This window comes from Eschrichtius robustus, chromosome 1 (assembly GCF_028021215.1).
Source record: "Eschrichtius robustus isolate mEscRob2 chromosome 1, mEscRob2.pri, whole genome shotgun sequence".
Classification (NCBI taxonomy): Eukaryota; Metazoa; Chordata; class Mammalia; order Artiodactyla; family Eschrichtiidae; genus Eschrichtius; species Eschrichtius robustus.
In genome coordinates, this window is record NC_090824.1 from 128,723,119 (window position 1) to 128,740,278 (window position 17,160).

The window sequence follows — 17,160 nt, forward strand, 5'->3', positions numbered from 1 at the left end:
TAGATATGTTTATTGTGTTTAAACTTTTTGTTTAGCCCTGAGCTTCTTGGCAGTGAAGGCAAAAACCATTTTTGCTTATATAATAGTCATATTCTAAGAGAAAGAAATGTATCATTTCTTTAAAACAGGCAGAGTTTTTTATTAAATCTTAGGAGTGTTATTTAGTTTCCAAATATTTGGGGATTTTTCCAGATATCTTTCTGTTACTGATTTCTAATTTAAATCCATTGTGGTCAGGGAACATACTTTGTATAACTGGAATTATTTTAAGTTTATTGATGTTTATTTTTTGGCCCAGAATATGACTTATCTTGGTAAGTCTTCTCTGTGCACATGAAAAGAATGTATAGTCTGTTGTATAGGATGTAGGATAAATGTCAATTAGATTAAGTTGGCTGTTAGTGTTTTTCCAAATTTCTGTATCTTTACTGATTTTTTATCTACTTGTCCTATTAACAAGAAAGAAGGGTGTTGAAATCTGCAGCAACAATTGTGTATTTGTCTATTTTTTCTTGAAGTTCTATCATTTTTTTACTTCATATCTTTTGAAGATCTGTTAGGTTATTTAGGATTGTTATGTCCTCTTGATGAATTGGCCCCTTTATCATTAAGAAGTGATCTTCTTTATCCATGGTAATATTCTTTGCTCTGAAATCAACATTGTCTGATATTAATATAGCTACTCCAGCTTTACTTTGACTAGTGTTAGCATGATATAGCCTTTTACTTCTAACCTGTTGTATCTTTATATTTGGGATGGATTTGTTGTAGGCAGCATATAGTTGGGTCTTGTATTTTAATCCAGTCTGATAATCTCTGTTTTTCAATTGAGATATTTAGATCATTTACATTGCATGTGATTATTGATATGGTTAGATTTAAGTGTATCAGTTTGCTCTTTGTTTTCTATTTATTCTGTCCGTTATGTCCTTTTTTTAAGCAGCTGCTTCAGAGTTTATAGTATACATCTTTAATTTATCATAGTCTACCTTCAAGTAATTTTAATTTATTTTTTATGTATATATTTTTGGCTATGTTGGGTCTTCGTTGCTGCGCGTGGGCTTTCTCTGGTTGCGGCGAGCGGGGCTACTCTTCATTGCCGTGCGCGGGCTTATCATTACGGTGGTTTCTCTTGTTGCGGAGCACGGGCTCCAGGCACACGGGCTTCAGTAGTTGTGGCACACAGGCTTAGTTGCTCCGCAGCATGTGGGATCTTCCTGGACCAGGGCTCGAACCCGTGTCCCCTGCATTGGCAGGTGGATTCTTAACCACTGTGCCACCAGAGAAGCCCTACCTTCAAGTAATATTGTGCCACTTTACCTATAGTGTGAGAACTTTACAATGGTATACTTTCATTTCCCTTATCCCCACCTTGGTTATCGTACATTTTACTTACTCATGTTATAAACTCCAGAATACATTGTTACTGTTTTTGCTTTAGACAGTTGTCTTTTAAAGGCATTTTAAATGTAAGAAAATGTTTATATTTACTCACATTTTTTCCGTGCTCTTTATTCCCTTGTGTCGATCCACATTTCTGTCTGGTATCATTTTCCTTCTGTCTGAAGGACTCCCATCTTTTACATTTCTTATAGTGCATGAGTGTCCTGGCAATGAATACTTTCAGCTTTTGCATGTCTTGAAAAGTGTATATTTGACTTTAAATTTTGGAAGACATTTTTGCCAGACATAGAATTCTAGGTTAATCGTCCTTTTCTTTCAGTAGTTTAAAGATTTTGTTTCACTGTTTTCTGGCTTGCATTCATTCTTACTGTCATTTAAAATCTTTATTCCTCTGTACGTTAGAACTGACGTCTTTTCTGACTGCTTTTCTCTTTTTTTAACATCTTTATTGGAGTATAATTGCCTTACAATGGTGTGTTAGTTTCTGCTTTATAACAAAGTGAATCAGCTATACATATACATATATCCCCATATCTCCTCCCTCTTGTGTCTCCCTCCCACCCTCCCTATCCCACCCCTCTAGGTGGTCACAAAGCACCGAGCTGATCTCCCTGTGCTTTGCAGCTGCTTCCCACTAGCTATCTATTTTACATTTGGTAGTGTGTATATGTCTGACTGCTTTTAAGATTTTTTTTATTGCTAATCTTATGCAATTTGATTATGGTGAGGTTTTATGTAATTTTCCTCATGATTCATGTACTTAGGATTTGTTGAGATGGAAATTTGTGGATTTTTAGTTTTCATTAAAGTTGGAAAAATTTTAGCCGTTATTTCTTCAAGTATCCCCCCCGCCCCCCGCAACCTTTGGGAACTTAACTCGCATTTATATTAGGTCACTTGAAGTTGTCCCATAGCAAAATGATACTCTGTTGTTTGTTTATTCTAGGCTTTTTTTTCTCTCTAACGTTTCACTTTTGGATAGTTTCTGTTGTCACATGTTCAGGTTTTTGTCCTTTCATCTGCGTTGTCTAATCTGTTATTAATTTTGTTCAGTATGTTTTTCATTTCAGACGTTGTACTTTTTATCCCTGGAAGTTTACATGGGTCTTTTTTACATCTTCCATGTCTCTACTTAACATGCTCCATCTTTCTTCTACCTTCTTGCATATGTGGAATATAGTTATGATAACTGAATTAATGGTCTTGCCTATTAATTCTATGATAAGTTTCATTTGGGGGTCAGTTTTGTCGGATTGCTTTTTCTCCCCATTTGGGGTTGTATTTTTTAATACCTTATAATTTTTTACTGGATGCCAGTCATATGGCATAGGCTCATTCCTGTAAATATTCTTGAGCTTTATTCTGAGATGCTGTTTAGTGAATCTGAAACAGTTTGATCCTTTCAAGACTTACTTTTAAGCTTTATGAGATGGGACAATCCCAGTGGTTAGTCTAGAACTAATTTTCCCCAGTCAGCTGAAGCAGTAATCTTCTGAATACTTTACCTCAATGCCTTGGCAAATATAGGTTTTCCATCCTGGCTGGTGGGAACACAAACTCTGCCTAGTGTGAGGTTTGGAGATTGTTTCTCCTGGTTCTTTCTGGGGGTTCTTTCCCTGGCCTCAGGTAGTTTCCTGACATCCACGTGCTAGTTGTTACTCAGCTGAAGACTTCAGGGCCATCTGCAGCTCTCTGGAGCTGTCTCCTTTTGCTCTTCTGCCAGTGAACTCTAGCTGCCTTGGCCTCCTCAGACTCCCAGTTCTCTCAGCTTAGGGAGGTGGCTGAGCTCCCCCTGGGTTCCATGCAGGGGTCCCATGCAGGGAGGGGCCTGGAAACTCTTGTCTAGTCAGTAAGCTGAACAGTCATAGGACTCATCTTATTTGTTTTCCATCTTTAGGGATCACTGTCCCATTTTAGCTGATATCTAATGTCTGGAAGCCTGTTGATTTTTCTGGTTTTGTTTTTTTTTGTTGTTGTTATTTAATTTTTAGTATCTCTTCCTTTCTTGTTACCATGCAAATCCAGATGCTTGTTTTTGTCTCTTGTCAGACATGTTGACCAGCTTTTTTAAATTATTCTCTCAAAAATAGAAGCTCCCATTTATTGATCGTTTGTACTGTGCTAAGCACTCTACATACATTTTCCTCGTTTAATGCTCACAATGACCTTTTGCAGTTACTACCATTATGGATCCTCATTTTAAGACACAGAAGCTGAGGCACAGCATAGTTAAGTGACATAGTCCCACAACTAATACGTAATGGAACCAGGCTTTGAACTCAGGGAAGTCTTGCCTCAAGTCCATGCTCTGTACTGTATTTCTGCTCGCTACCCTTGGACTTGGCTTCTTAAAGCATAGTTCTAGTCACATCTCTTCCCTTCTCAAAAGTCTTCAAAGGCCCTACATTACTTCCCAAGTAAAAGCTCTGTGGAATGGAACTCAAGATCTTCCACAATAGGTCATCAGCCTACTTTGAAAGCATTATCTTATGTGTCTGAATCCTGTGCTTCTTTTAAGTTGAACTCATTGCCTTATCTGAACCCAAGTAGTTTCTCACTTCAACACTTTTACTCATGTATTTCTTTCTAATTAGAATGCCTTCACCCATGTCTCCACCTATCAAAATACTTAACACCCTTCAAGGGTCAGCTCCAAAGCTTGCTCTTCCATTGAACTTACTTGAATAAATCCTGTCACATCTGGTATATCTATCACTCACATTCACCTTCTCCTTTGAACCTCCCTAGAATTCTCTGTATGTGTCTCTTAATGGGTGTTATCACATAGTGCCTTGTATTTTGCTATTAGTATACATGTACATTTCCCCTATTACACTGAAATCTCTTTGTAAGTGGGGAACAGATCTTATTTAGCTCCTTGTCTTACTCGTTGATTCACGTAGAACCTTGCATATAGGGCCTAGTACAGAGCACTGAACATCTTGTAATGACTAGATGTTCAACACATAATTAGTTGACTGACTAACTGAATAAATAAATTTTATTCTGTCGTTTGTTCTTTAATTCATTCATTCATCTTTTGAAGTAACATCCTGGAAGTAGGTTCAGCTCACATACAAAATATCCCATAGTGTTCTTTGTATGGACCATTGCTCTCACCCAGAGTATTTCTTAGCTTTTTTTTTATATTAAAGGGTGAAATGAAAGGTTAAGAGTTAGAAGTGCCTTTGGTCCTTTCCTGACCCCCTCCTGACTTTTGTGTGACTTCAAGCATGTCACTTGAACCTCTCAGTGACCTCAGCTGTGAAACGGGGCTGCCTGGTGTCACAAAGGGATTGCGAAGAGCAGCAAATCACAGTCCTTGTCTAAACAGAATCACCTGCAGGGCTCTGATGCCTGCATAGAATGATGAGGGAAATTTAATTTTCCAAGTCAAATGGTCATTTGGACCCATAGTTTGAATGTCTTTGGGAGCAATTAGATGAGAGTCCTTGAAAATCTGTTACTTTTCTCTTCCTACTCAAAATATTTCTAATTTTTGTACTTGTAAATGTTCTTATTTTCTAGACTTTTTTGTCTAAAGAATATTGCAATGTCTAAGCGTATTAGTGTTTACCTCTTTAGACTTCAAAGGTGGGAAAATATCATTTCAGATATTATAAAAAGAAAGTTGAATTTTGGGAAGAATAGAAGTATCTTGAATTTTTATTTTATATCACTGAGTTTAGAAAAAAATTTGCCTCAAAGAGAGTACTTTGAAAATGATACTAATGCTATTTCAAAGATAAGTATTCGATGACTGAATATGAGTATGTGTTTCTAACTAGCTTTTGGTGGGCGGCGGGGGAGGAATGTAGTTAAGCAAGACGATTGCAAGCAAGTAGAGCAGAAAACAAATAAAAATACTGTTAGCCATCTTGCAAACAGAACCTTTTTATACCGTTAATGTAGTCTATAAAATCTTTAAAAGAGTAGAGCTTAGTAGATTCCCCAGTATTGTATGTTTTCTAATTGGGAAAAATCCATCTTCCAGGAAACTTAGCCTTGTATGTAGCATGTGCTGATTATCATTCTTTGACTGCTTTGGGTTTCTGCTGCTTTTAAACTAGCATTTAAATGGACCATTTGATTAATCATTTGTATACTGACTGTAATCCTCCCAAATTTCCTTTCTGAGTTGTACATACTGTAAAAGACAATTATGTCGCCACAGATTAAATAAGCAAATTAAAACAGAATAGCGGCTTAATTTGACCTGTGATTTTGCTCTCCTTCCCTTTAGTGGAGTGTGTGCCACTCCAGCAAATAAATGAAGTCATCCATGACAGCTTGTGATGAATTGCCGTATTTATACTGTATATTTTAATAGCCTCACACTAATTTAAATTGAGCACAGAGTAAATTATAATTCAGTCACTTGACTGCTTATATTTAACCTGACAACTCATCCTTATTTGTCCTGGAGGTGTAGTGGAGAGCAGCGGAAATGCACTCAGGTATTTCAGTTTCTCACTTAACCCTTTCTCCAGGAAATGCTTCATGTTCAAATTCTTTCCGGTTTGAAAAATTAAGCTCTTCCTAAGGAGAAAAAAAAATAATCATGAAGACTTAAGGAGTTCATGCTTTCTTTGTTCTTCAGAAAAAAAAATTAGTATTCACCATGCTTTTTTTTCCAATTTTTCCATTTTAGGGTAGATTTTACTTGCCCTCTCAAGTTCCCAGAAATTACATTTTCACTTTTTTACCATTATGGAATCTCCACTATTCTGGACTATAGCAAATTCCAAGAATGATCAAGACCTATTAGGGTGCAATGGATCGGTCCCACAAATACGGTGTTACTTTCTACATGTTAGGCCAGTGTGGCAATTTTATTTATTTTGGTGTTTATGTCTTTGGTTTTAAATTCAGTTATAGAAATCAGGCAATTCATTTCCTTCCTGTCTAGAAATAGCTTCTTATTTGTAGGATTATGTTTGTAAGGAGTACTTTAATTAAGTCCCACATCACTTAATGGGCACCACTTGAGTAAGACCCTGGGCTGGGTGCTGGATATGGGGGGAGGGGACCAGAGAAAAATGCACAAGACTTAGTCGTTGCCATTCTGGGGCTTACAACCACTCTGTACTCTCTAGGCTTCTGTTTTTAGGAGATGAGGCATGAATGCTAAAGGCAGCTTGTGATAAGGGAAAAGATAAAGGATCTGATGGAGGGCTTTGGGGCTGGCTTTGTGGAGGTGGTGGTGGCATTCAAGCTGTATCTAAAGGATAGGAAAGGTTTTATGGCGAGTGACTGTGGAATGGAGCAAGGAAGACACCTCAAGTGGAGGGAACAGCATGGGGGAAAGCACAGGACATGCGTGTGGACCGGTAGAAATCATCTGGTTTTACATGTAGATTGGGTTTGTGGTAAGGAGTAGTGGGAGAAGGAGCTAGAATAACAAGTTGGAGGTAGACTGTGAAAGAATTCCTTGACTGTCGTGCTAGAATTTTAACTTTATTTGAGGCCATAGGAGCCCAATTAAGGTTCTCTGTGAAGAGAATATGTTCATAGCTGGTAGTTTTGGGTTAATAACAAGGTTTTGGTTAGCCTTGTGGAATCATGTTGTTTCTTGATTGGGGGCCTGGAGGTGCAATATATCTTAGTAGTTAGTCATGCTAAACACTGGATAAACGGCATTTTTTTAAACCTTATATAAGGGATTCTCAACCTTACTGTGGGTTACAAATCATCTGGGAAATTTTTTAAAAATGCAGAGATGTGGGCCCAACCCTAGAGATTCTGATTCCCTTATTCTGGAGTAAGCCCTGTGCATCAGGATTTGTTAGAAGTGTCCTTATATATTTATATAAACACCTAGATATAAAGGTAATTATAATGTGAGGCCAAGGTTGAGAACCACTGCTTTAAGGTAAATAATACCTTACTCCTTTTAGCAGAGTTTTTCAGGTTGAAAGATTCCCTGTACTTGACATAGTAGGGTGAATAGCTCTAATATTCTATGGCATAGAATTAAAACAACACTAGATGAATTAATTTTGTTGCTAAATTTTATACAGGAACAAAAATGTAAGTGAATATTGTGGCAAATGACTATTGATTGGGAGAAATGTTTAAATGCTTCTTGGCAGTTTTGCATTACACTTACAGTCTAGTTTTAGTCAGAGCTTTTACAAATAACCCTAAAGCAAACTCTTGATAGAAACTGCTATGCCTTTTTGTACTCATTTTATCCTCCCCCCAATGGATGTCAGGACTATAAAATATGTGTTTTAGAGATTATCCTTTTCCTTCCTTGCTCTATCAGCAGTTTGCAATTCAAAATTTATGTTTTTTCCTCCAGTATTGATTATATATATATGTGTGTGTGTGTGTATACACACACACACACACACACATATTCTGCCATTGTAATACAAAATGTGGTTCAGTGTTGGATGGTGTTTAATTAGACTATTACTGGTAATCCTGAATGTTAAGTTTTTATCTAGAAATGTCTAGAGTCAGAAACTCTGCCACAAATCTTAGAAATTATCTTCCAGTTATTTTATTATCATCACTGTCTATTTTAAGTAAAAAACAATTTCCCTTGAATTGGCTTCACAGGAAATGCTAAGTAAAATTTGAATGGTTGACGGTCTTCTTTCTTAAAAAAATAAGTGTTTGAAATAAACTAGAATTTGTTCTAGGTAAGTTTATAAATACACCATTGTACATTTCTATGTTATGAATTTGACTCAGTGGTTGATATTTTAAGGAAAACCATAAAGCCTCAGGGCATACTGGAAAGTGCATGGTCCTTGGAATCAGGGAGGGGCCCTGACATTGCTGGGCCTCATGACTCCTCAGAACCTTGGTTTCTTCCTCTAAAAGAAGGGAATTAGGGACTTCCCTAGTGGCTCAGTGGTTAAGAATCCGCCTGCCAGTGCAGGGGACATGGTTTCGAGCCCTGGTCCGGGAAGATCCCACATGCCGCAGAGCAGCTAAGCCCATGTGCCACAACTACTGAGCCCACGTGCTGCAACCGCTGAAGCCTGCTTGCCTAGAGCCCGTGCTCTGCAACAAGAGAAACCACCGCAATGAGAAGCACATGCACTGCAATGAAGAGTAGCCCCCGCTCACCACAACTAGAGAGAGCCCGTGCACAGCAACGAAGACCCAATGCAGCCAAAATTAATTAATTAATTTTTAAAAAAGAAGGGAATTAGATGAAATCATTTCTGAGGTTCCTTCAAGCTCCAACATTTTATAACAGTTTTGGCAAAGAAAGATTACCCACCTGGAAGAATATAAAAACCTGACGTATTTTTAAAACTCCTTATTTCTCTCATAACTAAAAATCTACTTTAAATGTTATTTTTACTCATTATTCTCTCTGCTTTTGCCCAGTGTGTGAATTACAAGACAATTATTTTTTTAATGGTTTCAAGGTCATTACGATCTTCCTCTTCTCAAAATAACCAACGTGACCAAAATAGGGTGTGTAAATTAAGGGTGTTATAACTTAACTGACTTTTAAAGCTGTTAATACTGACCTTTGAGACCTGGCTTTTTCTTTGATCCCATCAATCACTTCTATACCACCTCCCCCAATACAAAGTGTTAGACAGATGTGGACACAGTTTGTATTACTGGAGGTTGTGGTGGGGAGGAGAGAGGTGGAATGAATAGAGGAAACACCATATTTTTTAGTTTTTATATTTCACAATGAATATGACCATTTAATTTAAAGGTGAATAAATGTGTGAATGTTGATTCCTTTATATATTTAGGTCATACTACTAGATATTACACTGGAACTTCAGAAGCAAATTATGTCTGAATTGGAAATTCTTTATAAGGTAATTTTTTTCTTGGTCATTTTTCCTTATAAAGTATGCCTGTGGTATTGGCTTGCAGGCTATTAACTACTTTTGTCTTATTTTTGTTACAGTGTGATTCATCATATATCATAGGGTTTTATGGTGCATTTTTCGTGGAAAACAGAATTTCAATATGTACAGAATTCATGGATGGTGAGTTTTCCCTTTTATAATACTTTAAAAGTGATTTTGGGATTAGAGTGCTTTAAAACCTGGTTTTGATGTAGGTATCAAGTAGAATTAAAAATAATGAAAATGTACTAATAATTACCTCCTTTATGCTCTAAAACATCTTAGTGTTAAGGGTTCCTGTTGTTAAATATTTATAGCCGAGCCATAATTTCAAGAATGTAATTTCATTTACTTTTATTGAAAATTTAAGTAGAACAGATTAAATACTAGTCTAATCGGTGGTTTGGTACTTGATTCTTCCATACAATCTGTCTTCACTTGCAAAACAGATGCTCTGTTCTTTTAATGTTTCAATAGCCAAAACAGATTTTCTTTTAAAGAAATCTATTAACACAATGTCCTGTGTCTTTTAGAAAGAAATCGGTTCTTAATTGCAAGAAAAGAAATTTTTTTCCAACACAGCTGTTTAGCCAAGATGTGTTTAGTTTTCTTTGGACTCTAGCCCTTTCCTTCCTTCCTTTATTTTTTATTCATTTCTATTTTGATAAATCTTTTTTGATCTGAATATTTTGGCAAAATGCAAATTTCTTGGTACCCTATCAGTAAAATGATGTCATCATTGTTATTGTTTACCTATTTGAAATCAAAGCAGTCTTTAAATTTCACATATTCAATTTTTTAATGTCTAGCTCATTAAAACTCAACATTTGGGAGTTCCTTGGTGGTTCAGTGGTTAGGACTTAGTACTTTCATTGCCGTGGCCGGGGTTCAATCCCTGGTTGGGGAACTAAGATCCTGCAAGCCGAGCAGTATGGCCAAAAAAAAAACCCTCAACATTTAAAAAATATACTTAGTTCATTTGGGGGATTCTCAGTATATTAATAATACAATTAGTTCATTCCCCACAAGACTTTGGTTTTTTTTTGGCTGTGCGTGGGCTATCTCTAGTTGCGGTGAGCAGGGGCTACTCTTCATTGCGGCGCACGGGCTTCTCATTGCAGTGGCTTCTCTTGTTGCGGAGCACGGGCTCTAGGCTCATGGGCTTCAGTAGTTGTGGCTCACGGGCTCTAGGTGCGCAGGCTTCAGTAGTTGTGGCACACGGGCTTAGTTGCTCCGCAGAATGTGGGATCTTCCTGGACCAGGGCTCGAACCCGTGTCCTCTGCATTGGCAGGCGGATTCTTAACCACTGCACCACCAGGAAAGCCCCCCACAAGACTTTTTAATGGGCCATCATTGATACCTTTTTACTATAATAATGTGTTCTAAATTAGTTATAGTAGATGTCAAGAATTAAAAGTCTTACAAACATATGGGAAGTATGACAATTAGTATTCAAGGAGACTGACTAGAAAAAGTGGGTTCATAGAGCCAGTACATGTCATTACTTTATGACTTTTCATCATCCTTTTTTGAATCCTCAATTTTTGTTACGTTAAAAAATGTATTTATTGGGCTTCCCTGGTGGCGCAGTGGTTGAGAATCTGCCTGCCAATGCAGGGGACATGGGTTCGAGCCCTGGTCTGGGAAGATCCCACATGCCGCTGAGCAGCTAGGCCCGTGAGCCACAATTACTGAGCCTGCGCGTCTGGAGCCTGTGCTCCGCAACAAGAGAGGCCGCGATAGTGAGAGGCCCGTGCACCGCGATGAAGAGTGGCCCCTGCTTGCCGCAACTAGAGAAAGCCCTCGCACAGAAACGAAGACCCAACACAGCCAAAAATAAAAATAAATAAATAAATAAATAAAAATTAAAAAAAAAAAAAAATGTATTTATTAAGATGGTATGTTCAAATACCATAAAATTCGTCCTTCTAATGTGTACAGTTCAGTGGTTTTTAGTATATTCACAAGATTGTGTAACCATCACCACTAATTCCAAAACATTTTTATCACCCTGGAAACAAATTCCCTACCCATTAGTAGTCACTCCATATACCCTCTTCCCTCTAGTCCCTGGCAACCATTAATCTACTTTCTGTCTCTATGGATTTCCCTATTTTGGACATTTTAGATAAGTGGAATCGTACAGTATGTGGCCTTTGTGTCTGGCTTCTTTCACTTAGCATAATGTTCTCAAGGTTCACCCATGTTGTAAAATTTATCAGTACTTCATTACTTTTTATGACTGCATAATAGTCCATTGTATAGATCACCACATTTTCTTTACTCATTCATCAGTGATGGGCATTTGTGATGTTTCCATTTTTTGGCTATTTGTGAATGATGCTGCCATGTACTTTTGTGTACAAGTTTTTTGTGGACATATGTTTTCACTTCTCTTGAGTATGTCAGTAGGAGTAGAGTTGCTGGGTTGTATGGTAGCTCTATGGTTTAACACTGCCAAACTGTTCCATTCCATTTTACACCAGTTTGCATTCAGTTTGCTAAACTTGTTCCTTAAACTCTAATAGGTTTTTATAGATTCCTTAGGGTTTTCCATATAGAAGATCATGTCATTTGAAAATAGAGGTAGTGTTACATCTTCTTTTCCATTTTGGATGTCTTTTTTTCTTTTTCTTGCTTAATTACCCTGGCTAAAACTTTCAGGACAGTGGTTTTTTGTTTTGTTTTTTTTTAATTTTTTTAAAAAATATTTATTTATTTATTTTTTGGCTGCATTGGGTCTTAGTTGCAGCACCCAGGATCCTTCGTCGTGGCACGTGGGCTCTTTGTTGCAGTGCACAGGCTTCTCTCTAGTTGTGGCGCGCAGGGTCATTAGTTGCAGCGCAAGGGCTCTCTAGTCGTGGCGCGCAGGCTTAATTGCCCCGCGGCATGTGAGATCTTAGTTCCCTGACCAGGGATTGCGCCGGTGTCCCCTGCATTGCAAGACGGATTCTTAACCACTGGACCACCAGGGAGGTCCCTCAGTACAGTGTTGAATAGAAGTAGTGAGAGTAGACATCCTTCTTTTGCTCCTTAGAAGGGAAGCTTTCCGTCTTTCACCATTAAGTATGATGTTAGCTCTGGGTTTTTGGTAGATGTCATTTATCAAGTTTGTTGAGTATTTTTATCATAAATTGGCATTAGATTTTGTCAAGTGCTTTTTTTGTCTATTGAAATGATCATGTGTTTTTTTGTCCTTTATTCCATACTTACAGTGTATTACATGAATAGATTTTTGCATATTGAATCAGTCCTGTATAATCCTTTTTATATGTTTCTGGATTCAATTTGCTAGTATTTTGTTGAGGATTTTTACATCCATATTCTTAAGTGATATTGGTTTGTAGTTTTCTTTTCTTGTAATGTCATTGTGTGAGTTTGATATCAGGATAATTCTGTCCTCAAAGAATGAGTTGGACAGTGTTCCCTCCTCTTCTGCTTTTTTGGAAGAGTTTGTGAAAGATTGATGTTAATTCTTCTTAAAACGTTTGGTATAATTCACCGGTGAAGCCATCTGGTCCTGGGGTTTTCTTTGTGAGTAGTTTTTGTGGTCAGGTGGCGTTTGTTGTCTATCATTAGGAGAAGTCCAAGCACTGCTGCCCACTGCATCTTGGTATTGGAGTTGCCAAGAAAAACAGTACAATCAAGCACTGGATTAAACAATGCTTTACTCACATAAAAAAAAAAAAGAGAGCAAGATCAGCTTTAGAAGTGGGTGTCAGTTCCCAATGGCCAACAGCAGGTCCCTCCTGGCAGTCTGTGCAGGGCAGTTGGCCTGCACATACCCATCTGTGTTGCAGCAAAAGTACCCCCCAACTCTGCCCTACTCCCCTGGAGTCAGAAATACTGAAAGCTGGAGGTATGCCTAAGGTCCATTGATGCACATGCTTAATCAGGACAAAGGAGTACACATTGAGCCTAAAACAGGGAAAGATATTCCAAAACAAGGAGATAAACCCAGCACAGGTTGTGTGGCCTCTTTATCTCTTGGTAAGCAAGTGTTCCAGCCCCAAGGCCCATTCTTATGTGGGCAAGTAGGATTAGCAAGACTGTGTACATAAGACTGTCTTTCCCAAAAGTTTTTCAAAAACTGTGGTATAATACACACATAATTTACCATATTAGCCATTTTTAAGTGTGTAGTTCAGCAGCATTAAGTGCATTCACATTACCATGCAACCACCACCGTCCATCTCCAGAACTCTTTTCAGCTTGCGAAACTGAAACCCTGTACCCATTAAGCCATAACTCTCCTTTGCCTCCTACTCCCAACCCCTGGTAGCGAATATGCTACTTTCTGTCTGTATGAGTTGGGCTACTCTGGATACCTCAGCTAAGTGAACTTGCACAGTATTTGTCTTTTTGGGACTGGCTTGTTTCACTTTTCATAATGTCCTCAAGATTTACCCATGTTGTAGCATATGTCAGAATTTACTTTCTTTTTAAGATTGAGTAATATTGTGAGTAGTTTTTTAAATTACCAACCAGTATCTTTATTAGTTATAGTTATAGGTTTATTCAGAATTTCTATTTCTTCTTGAGTCAGTTTTGGTACTTTGTGGCTTTCTAGAAGTTTGTTCATTTCATCTAGATTATCTAATTTGTTGGTAAACAATTATTCCTAGTATTCCTTTGTAATCATTTTTATTTTGGTAAAGTCAGTGTTAATGTTCTCTCTTTCATTCCAGATTTTATTAATTTGAGTCTTATCCCTTTTTCTCTTGGTCAGGGTAGCTAAAAGTTGATCAGTTTCTTTGTCTTTTTCAAAAACCAACTCTTGATTTCTTTGATGTTTCTCTGTTGTTTTTCTATTGTGTTAAATTTCTGGTCTAATACTTATTAATTTCCACTAGCTCTGTTTTTAGTTTGCTCCTATTTTTCTGTATTTTTAAGCTGTGAAGTTAGGATATTGATTTGAGATCTTTCTTATTTAATGTAGGTGTTTGCAGCTATACATGTCCCTGTAAGCACCTCTTTAGCTGCACTCTAGAAGTTTTGATATATTGTTTTTTTCATTTGCATTTATCTCGAAGTGTTTTCTAATTCCCCACAAAGATAATCCCTGTGATTTCTCTTTTGACCCATTTTTATTTAGGAGTGTGTCATTTTCCACATTGAATTTGTCCTTCTGTTGCTGATTTCTAATATTCCTTAGAGGTCAGAGAACATGCTTTGTATGATTTCAGTCCTTTTAAATTTATTGAGATTTGTTTTATGCCCTAAAATATTGTCTGTCCTGGAGAATGTTCCATGTGCACCTGAGAAAAATGTATTCTGCTGTTGTTGGGTGGAGTGTTCTTGAGATGTCTGTCAGGACTAGTTGGTTTATGGAGTTAAGTATTTTATTTCCTTGTTAATCTTTAGTGCAAATTGTTCTATCTGCTGTTGAAAGTGAGTATTGAAATGGGGTATTTTTTTGGTTGTCTGTTTCTCCCTTCAGTTTTGTCAGTTTATGCATCACATATTTTGGCATTCTGTTGTTAGGTGCATGTATGTTTGTAATTGTTATATCATCTTGATGAATTGACTGTTTTATCTTTATAAAATGTGTTTGTCTGTAGTCACAGCATTTGCCTAAGAGTCTATTTTGTCTAATTTAGTATAGTCATTCCGGTTCCCTATCGATTACTGTTTGCTTGTTATGTCTTTTGCCATTGTTTATTTTCAACCTATTTGGGTCTTTGAATCTAAAGTGCATCACCTATGGGCAGCATAGAGTTGGATAATTTTTTTATCCATTCTGTCAGTCTCTCATTCAGTTAGAGTGTTTAATTCATTTACATTTAATGTAATTAATGACAAGCTAGAATTTATATCTGCCATTTTACTACTTGTTTTCTTTAAGTCTTCTTTTATGTTCTTCTGTTCCTTCATTACTGCTTTCTTTTATATTAAATAGATATTTTCTAATGTACTGTTTAAATTATCTTGTGGTTTCTTTTACTATATTTTTAAGGTGTATGTTTGGTTTCCCTAGAGATTACAGTTATCATCTTAACTTATTCAGATTAATATCAACAACTTATCAGATTAATATCAACTTCCTTTCAGTAGCGTACAAAAGCTTTGCTCCATACTTTATTTTATATATCTGTGTGTGTGTATATATATATATATATATATACACAGAGAGAGAGAGAGAGGGATAGTGAGAGAGGGGTTTGTATATATGTGTGTATATATATGTATATGTATGTATATGTGTATGTTTGGGAGGGTGTGTAATTTGCCTCTTTATTGATAGCCTGTATTTGGGAAGACATCATCCTCATACTTTAGTTCCTTACAGACGGTTTCCTTTAGTTATATGGATGTATATTAACATAGCTGATTAAAGATTTTTTTTCCAGTAAGTCCAACATCTGAGCTTTTTTAGGGACAGTTTCTGTTAATTGCTTTTGTTCCTGTGTATGGGTCATACCTTTTTGTTTCTTTACATGTCTCTTTTATTGTTGAAAACTGGATATTTTAAATTATATAATGTGTTAACTCTAGAAATCAGATTCTCCCTCATCCCCAGGGTTTGTTTTTGTTGGATATGTTTGTTTAGTGACTTTTCAGAATAGTTTACAGAATAGTAAACTATTCTGTAGTGTTTCTGTCTCCAGTGTATAGCCACTGAAGCCTCTTTCAGTTAGCTCACTGGTCAGCTAATGATTAGACAAAGATTTCCTTAAATGCCTGGGGCTAATAAGTCTCCCAGTCTTTGCTGAAGGGTTCTGAGCGTGTTGGGGCACACCTTCAGTACTCTCCCACTCTCAGAGAGGAATAAGTCTAGTACTGTCCCACCAGTTGATAACTCTGCCTTAGTCTTTGCTTCCTGCTTGTGCTGAGCCTCATGTTCAGCCCAAGGTGACTGCTGAAAGCCTCCTCCAGGCCTTCCTGAGCATGCACATGGCCTTGTGCATGCATATATCCTAGATTCCCAAGAATATGTTGCAGCTTTTCAAAGCCTCTATTTTTTCTTTTTCCAATAAATCTATTTATTTATTTTTGGCTGCGTTGGGTCTTCGTTACTGTGCACGGGCTTTCTCTAGTTGTGGCGAGTGGGGGTTACTCTTTGTTGCAGTGCACGGGCTTCTCCTTGCGGTAGCTTCTGTTGTTGCAGTGGCTTCTGTTGAAGCACAGGCTCTAGGCGTGCGGGCTTCAGGAGTTGTGGCACTCAGGCTCAGTAGTTGTGGCTTGCGGGCTCTAGAGAGCAGGCTCAGTAGCCGTGGTGCACGGGCTTAGTTGCTCCACGGCATGTGGGATCTTCCCAGACCAGGGCTCGAACCCGTGTCCCCTGCATTGGCAGGCAGACTTTTAACCACTGCACCACCAGGGAAGTCCCTCAAAGCCTCTATTGACATCTCATTCCCCAGCTTTTCCTTTTAAGACTTTTGGTTAGCCTATTGTTTACCTAAACTGTTATCGGCCACCTCAGTAAGTTACAGAGTTAATTGATTGCTTCTAATTGTTTCCAGTAAATGCCCCTAAGGAAAAGGTTTTTTTGTATAAGGTGTAAATAAAGACAGCATTGCAAGTGGGGTCTTCCAGGGAACCCCCAAACAGGTCAGAAGTGAAACTTTTATGAGAATGTGGATATGAAGGAGCACCAACTCAGTTCTGCCTGTGCAGTGGCTATCAGGCTGCTGGAGTTTACTGTGATGGCAGGCTGCTGGTTTTCAAGGCTGCACTGAAGCTGGAGATCAGGCAGTGGGAATAGGGCAAGTAAAAATGCCACAAAGCTTGCTTTTCTTACCAAGATTCAAGCGTTGTCCTGAATAAACAATTTTGGGGTGCTACAATCCTTTGGCTAATTTCAAGAGTTCTGAACAAGTTGATTCTGACAATTTTTGTCTGTTTTTTCATTGCTTTTGTGGAGAAGAGAATTTTCAGAGGACCTTACCCTGCTGTTTTCAGTGATGTCACCTTTTAGTT

The 17,160-nt window shown here is 37.7% G+C and overlaps 1 protein-coding gene across 5 annotated transcripts in view; it reads left to right on the forward strand.

Annotated features, from left to right (window-relative positions):
- Positions 1-17,160, forward strand: part of MAP2K5 (mitogen-activated protein kinase kinase 5) — a 263,644-nt gene that overhangs the window by 83,972 nt on the left and 162,512 nt on the right. For all 5 annotated transcript variants that reach the window (XM_068554385.1, XM_068554405.1, XM_068554395.1 and 2 more), the window contains exons 10-11: positions 9,138-9,206; positions 9,299-9,380. In XM_068554385.1, coding sequence (XP_068410486.1) covers positions 9,138-9,206; positions 9,299-9,380 — 151 coding nt within the window. The remainder of the gene's footprint in view (positions 1-9,137; positions 9,207-9,298; positions 9,381-17,160) is intronic.